The sequence below is a fragment of the Oncorhynchus tshawytscha genome, linkage group LG22 (genome assembly GCF_018296145.1).
Source record: "Oncorhynchus tshawytscha isolate Ot180627B linkage group LG22, Otsh_v2.0, whole genome shotgun sequence".
Taxonomy (NCBI): domain Eukaryota; kingdom Metazoa; phylum Chordata; class Actinopteri; order Salmoniformes; family Salmonidae; genus Oncorhynchus; species Oncorhynchus tshawytscha.
This window is the reverse complement of record NC_056450.1, coordinates 15060480-15067555: the sequence shown is the minus strand read 5'-3', so window position 1 is coordinate 15067555 and position 7076 is coordinate 15060480. Positions and strand designations below refer to the sequence as shown.

Sequence of the window (7076 nt, the reverse complement as noted above, 5' to 3'; positions counted from 1 at the left end):
TGCCCAAGAGGGTTAAGGCAGTGCTGGAAAATGGTGGCCACACACAACATTGACACTTTGGGCCCAATTTGGACATTTTCACTTAGGGGTGTACTCACTTTTGTTGCCAGCGGTTTAGACATTAATGGCTATGTGTTGAGTTATTGAGGGGACAGCAAATTCACACTTACACACAAGCTGTACACTCACTACTTCACATTGTAGCAAAGTGTCATTTCTTCAGTGTTGTCACATGAAAAGATATACTCAAATATTTACAAAAATGTGAGGGGTGTACTCACTTTTGTGATATATATATATATGTGTGTATATATATGTGTATATATATATATATATATGGTAATACTAATATATTCAGAATGATGCCCTTAATTTGCCATGTTTACTGCAATAGCATTGCACATGTAGCCTCTCTTCAAAAAGGGAAAAAAACTAAGTCATTTATTTAGCATTTATTTAGCAAATGCCACTCATCTGATGATCAATGGTAGCCTACAGGTAACATTTCAGTCATACCAAAAAAATACCAAGCAATATTTACACGTGCAGAAGCACAACTTGTTTCCGCCTCACCAGATAAGCTCTGTCAGCAGGGGTCTCACATTCCATGTAGTGTATGGACTGAGAATAGAAAGGTAACTTCATTCCAAACGTAGCAGGCAAGGAGCCCACAGTTGTGTTTCCTGCCGAGTGTGAACCCCTGTGGTCAGTCGTCGTCGTCGTCACTGGGGGGCTTTTTATTGGCTGCGTTGGCCCTGAGTACAGCTCCGGGGCTGGGGTACGGGCGCTGCTGGAACAGAGGCCCTGCTGCCGTGGTGTCCGCCCCTGTCTTCGCCTCATTACGCTTGGGCAAGCCAGTGGACCAATTGCCCCTGTGTGGGGAAAAATACATTTTAGATACATGCAGAAGGGCTGTTATGTTGACTATGTTACGAGTCATGACCGCAGTTCAATTTCCACGTGACTATTGAGTCACGGTAGCTAGGCTTCTTCAACACTGCACTCTGAATGCCGTTGGTCATTAGTAGCCTACCAAACTTGCTAATGGCCGGGTACTCAGAGCTCCATTGTCCCTCTAATCACTGACGTCACTGAAAATGCAATCAAATCAAACTCTTAATGAGAGCCCTGGCATTCAGAGTGAGCGGCGAAAGCCAGCTCCTAATAGCTGGTTGATGCATGGGCTGAAACAAGTGTTTCTATAGCCCATGTTTCACAATATTTCTATATGCTATGCAATTGTGTGAGAACTGAGTTAATGGCCTCTTAATAAGAGGATCCCACAGGCTTTTTTATTTAACCCTTATTTTAGAAGGTAAGTTGACTGAGAACACGTTCTCATTGACAGCAACAACCTGGGAAATAGTTTCAGGGTAGAGGAGGGGGAATGAATGAGCCAATTGAAAGCTGGAGATGATTAGGTGGCCATGATGGTGCAGTATGAAGACCAGATTGAGAATTTAGCCAGGACACCGGGGTTAACACCCCTACTTTTACGATAAGTGGCATGGGATCTATAGTGACCACAGAGTCAGGACACCCGTTTAATGTCCCATCCGTAAAACGGCACCCTACACAGGGCAATGTCCCCAATCACTGCCCTGGGATTTAAAAAAAATAGACCAGAGGAAAGAGTGCCTCCAATTGGCCCTCCAACACCACTATATTTCCACTTTCCTAATATTAAGCACATTGCTACGCTCCCGAGTCTAAGGCACTGCATCTCAGTGCTAGAGGCATCACTACAGACCTGGTTCGATTCCAGGCCGTATCACAATCGGCCGTGATTGGCCGTCGCACAATTGGCCCATCGTCGTTAGGGTTTGGCCGGTCTAGGCCGTCATTGTAAATAAGAATTTGTTCTTAACGGACTTGCCTAGTTAAATACATTTTAAAAAACAACCAGAGAAGAATGCCTGGCTAGTATGAAAATGAACCGCAGGAGAATCGTCCTCCATTCACTATTCTGCTGCCTACATACAGACTTGAAATCATTGGCCACTTTAATAAATGGATCACTAGTCACTTTAATAATGTTTACGTATCTTGCATTACTCATCCCATATGTATATTCTATACCATATTGCATCTTGCCTATGACGCTCGGTCATTGCTCATCCATATATTATATGTATATATTCTTATTCCATCCCTTTACTTAGATTTGTGTGTATTAGCTAGTTGTTGTGGAATTGTTAGATTACTTGTTAGATATTACTGTACTGTCGGAACTAGAAGCACATGCATTTTGCTACGCTCGCAATAACATCTGCTAACCATGTGTATGTGACCAATAAAATTTGATTGGTCACAAAAGGGTCCATGATAATGACCCATTCTAAATAACTAATTTTAAACATATATTATTTAGTATATGTAAGGACAATATTAAATTGAGAATAGTCTGATAGGTGAGAATATCAATCACTTTCCCAGCGTGTATTTTTTGCATTTTTGTAGCTAGCCTAGGCATAGATGTTTGGAAAAGGTTTGTATCACAACTAAAGTGACCAAATAACTAAGCGCAGCCTATAGACCTAGGACCCCTGAACAGGGCTGGAAAGCCCATAGCCTACAGAGCCTAGTGAGACGTGTTCTTATAAGCCAAGTCATTATACAATCGCGTGTAAAATTGTTTTGACTGGCCACTATTTAAAAAGAGGATCCCAAGCTTTCTCATGCTGCTATATTTATTGCTCAATTCTTAAAATTAAGCACATTAATCCGCTTTACAACAGGTGTGGCCTACCTGGCATATTACAAATGTAACTGCGGTAAGCGCTTCCTCCATTCAAGTACAGGCTATGGATGGACACATTGTTTTTGTAGGTCATTCTAAATAAAAAATTATTCCACACATACAGTGCATTCAGGAAGTATTCAGACCCCTTCCATTTGCCCACATTTTGTTACGTTACAGCCTTATTCTAAAATGGATACAATTATCCCCCCCTCAATCTACACACAATACCCCATAATGACAAAGCAAAAACTTGTTTTTAGATATTTTTGCAAATGTAATGAAAAACAAACCTTATTTAAGTATTCAGACCCTTTGCTATGAGACTTGAAATTGAGCTCAGGTGCATCCTGTTTCCATTGATCATCCTTGAGATGTTTCTACAATTTGATTGGGGTCCACCTGTGGTAAATTCAATTGATTTGAGAGGATTTGGAAAGGCACATGTCTATATAAGGTCCCACAGTTGATAGTGCATGTCAGAGCAAAAAAAGGTTGAAGGAATTGTATCTAGAGCGCCGAGACTGGATTGTGTCGAGGCACAGATCTGGGGGTGGGTACCAAAACATTTTTGCAGCATTGAAGGTCCCCAAGAACACAGTGGCCTCCATTATTAAATGGAAGAAGTTTGGAACCACCAAAACTCTTCCTAGACCTAGCCGCCTGACCAAACTGAGCAAACGGGGAAGAAGGGCCTTGGTCAGGGAAGTGACCAAGAACCAGATGGTCACTCAGACAGAGCTCCAGAGTTCCTCTGTGGAGATGGGAAAACCTTCCAGAAGGACAACCATCTCTGCAGCATTCCACCATCAGGCCTTTATGGTAGAGTGGCCCGTTGGAAGCCAGTCCTTAGTCAAAGGCACATGACAGCCCACTTGTCGTTTGGGAGAAACTCCCAAAATACAGGTGTGCCAAGCTTCGGTGCCAAGCTTTAGTGTCATACCCAAGAAGACTTGAGGCTGTAATCGCTGCCAAAGGTGCTTCCACAAAGTACTGAGTAAAGGGTCTGAATACTTATGTTTATTTATTTTACCTTTATTTAACTAGGGGATTTGAACTTGCAACCTTCCGGTTACTAGTCCAACGCTCTAACCACTAGGCTACCCTGCCGCCCCAAATGTAAATGTAAATCACATGTAAATGTGATTTCAGTTTGTTTTTTATACATTTGCAAAAAGTGATTTTTTTGCTTTATCATTATGGGGTATTGTGTGTAGATTGATGAGATAAAAGCAACAATTGAATCAATTTTAGAATAAGGCTGTAACGTAACAAAATGTGGAAAAAGTCAAGGGGTCTGAATACCTTCTTAATGCACTGTATATATTTGCACCCATCTCAGTGAATGAATCCATTGGAGGCTTAGACCAAAAACCCATTTATTCTTGATTCAAAAATGTGGTCGGAGGCTGTGACGCCATTGTGAGTTTCCAGAGGCCAAATAGAGCTCTGTAGTGCATCGCCATGTGCCTCCCTAATATTGTAACAATACAGAGGGCACTGTATAGCACCGCATCAACATGATTGGTTGATGGTAGGTGGGGGCAGTACATCCTGTATAAACACAAACTCACTTCCTTGACAACAGCTCTGCACTGCCCCGTGAAGCGCAAGAAGTATGAATGCCCTGACTTGTTGAGGCCATATCAGTGTAAATGCTGCATGGCCGATGCAGATGTCAGATTGACCTCCGTTGCACAACTCTCTCCAAAATGCACTCTCTCTTGCCAATTTGTGCACATTCATTGTTTGATAACTTAATCGTGTGAATTGTTTGTTTCATTGTTAGTGTATATCAATTCCCCATTACATATATCACCAGTAGTACTTTTACAGTTACTTCCTATAAAATAAAGCAATAAGGCAAGGGGGGGGGGGTGTGGTATATGGCCAATAGACCACAGTTAAGGGCTGGTCTTATGCACAACGCAATACGGAGTGCCTGCACGTATTTGTAAAGTGTATTTGTCTATATATATAGACACACCCTACGTGTTTTAATAAAATCAACTAAATGTATTGAGCTCGTCTGATGCTTTAAGCTTACGGTTTGATGCCTCAAGAGGGCACCAGAAAGCTAGATAGATCTTGATAACCAGAAGTAAAAAAAATAATTAAAAGAACCTGACCCAACTATTCTCCTCCCACTCCTGCTGACATTTGCAGATTCTGCCATTATTCTCCAGAAGTTGCCGGTAATAGTCTATACGAGGAGTTGGCAAACTTTCTCATGTGGAATTCCAATATATGTGCGCAGTCCCTCGGAAATCATTTGGGAAAAACATCCTTTCTATTTTATTTAGCGATGTTCAATTGTATTGTTCTTACTATAAAATAATGCCACAGGAAGTATAAGCAATCTTGCCTGCTAAATGAACTAGTGTAGCCCACAGCCATATGGCATAGCCAGATCAAGGCCTAACATAAGGATGACTCAGAATGTTATTCTTCCGAAATAGGCTACATTTTCTTTATATAATATTTATTTAGAACTGCCTAAAATAAATAATGGGTTTATTGTGATGGTGTAGGCTATATTAAATGGGAATAAATAATGGGTTTATTGTGATGGTGTAGGCTATATTAAATGGATTGACAACACTTTTTAAAATGTAGATGTTCCAAAGGTCCGGATCAGTGGCTTGTAGGCTATGCTAAATGTGTTTATGTTAGTTAACGGTCAATACCGTGAGACGGGCAGTTATTTGCATGACAGTTACCGGTTGACATAATTTGATGACCACCGCAGCCCTACATACATACATAGAAAAAGAGTGCCAGGGATTTCTGACAATGGACATGAAGCTCACAATGCAAGGAAAGGTAGCAATGAATGATTGGGTCAGTGGCCTTACTTGGGAGCATCAGAATAAGCACTGGGATCCATTGGGTCCATCTCCTCATCCTTCCTCCCTGCAAAATATAGTTTACAGAAACCTGTTAGCAAGTGTACATAAGCCATTTGATTTGGGTATGGTTGCAATATTTGTTTTGAGCAAGAGATGCAATGTTATGAATCTTTACCTCGTTTGTTCTTGCTGTAGGGGGCAAAGTCTTCTCTCCTCTGCATCCGCCTGTCTCTTTCCCTCCCGTCATTCCTCCCTCTTTCCCTCTCCATTTCTGGTTCCCGATCTTTGTCCCTCTCTCGCTCCCTCTCTCTGTCTGGCTTCTCAATTTGTCTCTCTCCTCTGTCCTCCCCAATCTCTGCTGTAAGATGGAATATTTGAGTTAGTAAGATCAATCAAATGTATTTATAAAGCCCTTTTTACCCCAGCCGGTGTCACAAAGTGTTATACAGAAACCCAGCCTAAAATAGACGTAGGCAGAACAGTTGAAACTGGAGCAGCAGCAAGACCAAGATTGTCAGAATCAAATCCATCCTAAATACTGAGTCTGAATACATGAAACAGTCTCTGCTCTACTGGGTGGTCAAGCTAGGACTGTTCTTACCCCTTGACTTCTTGGCAGCTTTGGTTATCACAGATGTGGGGTCGGTTGGGGACAGCCAGGCAACTAGGTCAGATTCCACATTCCAGTAGTATGGCAGACCACTAACGATACAAAATGCATGTAATTTTAAAGTCAGTCCACATCCAAAAACAAATCACTCCATAACAGCTTCTGTCCACTAGCCATACCCAATCTACATCTTTAGTGGAGAATCTGAAAGAGTGCTTACCAAATAGGGTCAAATACTTTGTACCAGTTGGGAGGTAAATTCTCACGGGCAGTGGCCTCATAATCTACATTGTTGTCATCATAGTCCTCAGCAATGATCTCCTCATCCGCATCTAGAGACAGGAAGTGTAATGTTTTAGCTACTAGCTAGCATTTTTGCAGTGAGTCATTTTTAAAATTTTGTTGTTGTAGCCATACCTTGATCTGAGTGCTTAAGAATCCCTCTTTTGGCTAGGCGAGCCAGTAACGCCGGGGGCAGAGGCATCCTACGGGAGAAAATGAACGATTACCGTTATAGCCCGTTGAGTCGATGGCCCCAAACTAGCTAACTAACTTAGCCATAAATACTATTTTCTAACGTGTAGCTAGCTACCTCACTCGCGTCTGACCGTTAGTGGCTAGCTAACTAACGTTTTCAGCCAATCGAAATTAGCTGTATAGGGAAAACGTTAATGTAATCAAATGTGAATACCAGTTTATAATTACCTGCATCCAAATGTGTCCTTACTTTAGTTCAGATGTGGAGCGAAATCTATCCAGCAGCCAGTCACACAGCCCAAGCGCACAATGATTGCGTCGTTAGTTGGGGGAGGGAATCGGTTGCCGCTTTCAAAACCGCTGGGAATTCGGAAACATACGAGGTCAAATCATGACGTCA

The 7076-nt window shown here is 41.9% G+C and overlaps 1 protein-coding gene across 2 annotated transcripts; it reads right to left on the bottom strand.

The window, feature by feature from the left end:
• Positions 1-437: 437 nt before the first annotated feature.
• pqbp1 (polyglutamine binding protein 1) lies at positions 438-7018 on the bottom strand. 2 transcript variants are annotated; one of them, XM_024384318.1, is made up of 7 exons: positions 6927-7018; positions 6617-6684; positions 6420-6531; positions 6191-6291; positions 5765-5947; positions 5596-5653; positions 438-872 (listed from the first exon to the last, which is right to left on the bottom strand). In XM_024384318.1, exons 2-7 carry the CDS (start codon positions 6681-6683, stop codon positions 707-709), a joined length of 687 nt encoding a protein of 228 aa, XP_024240086.1. In that variant the 5' UTR covers position 6684; positions 6927-7018; the 3' UTR covers positions 438-706. The 2 variants fall into 2 exon arrangements, with proteins under 2 accessions (XP_024240086.1, XP_024240084.1); XM_024384316.2 differs by having other exon boundaries at positions 6905-7011.
• Positions 7019-7076: the final 58 nt, after the last annotated feature.

What these genes read in the sequence shown, in the direction of transcription:
- pqbp1 (XM_024384318.1), bottom strand. Translation starts at nt 6,683, where the DNA reads ATGCCTCTGCCCCCGGCGTTACTGGCTCGCCTAGCCAAAAGAGGGATT. An exon ending in AAAGTATTTGACCCTATTTG is followed by an intron (nt 6,292 to 6,419) that starts GTAAGCACTCTT and finishes TTGTATCGTTAG; the next exon opens with TGGTCTGCCATACTACTGGA. An exon ending in AGCTGCCAAGAAGTCAAGGG is followed by an intron (nt 5,948 to 6,190) that starts GTAAGAACAGTC and finishes TCCATCTTACAG; the next exon opens with CAGAGATTGGGGAGGACAGA.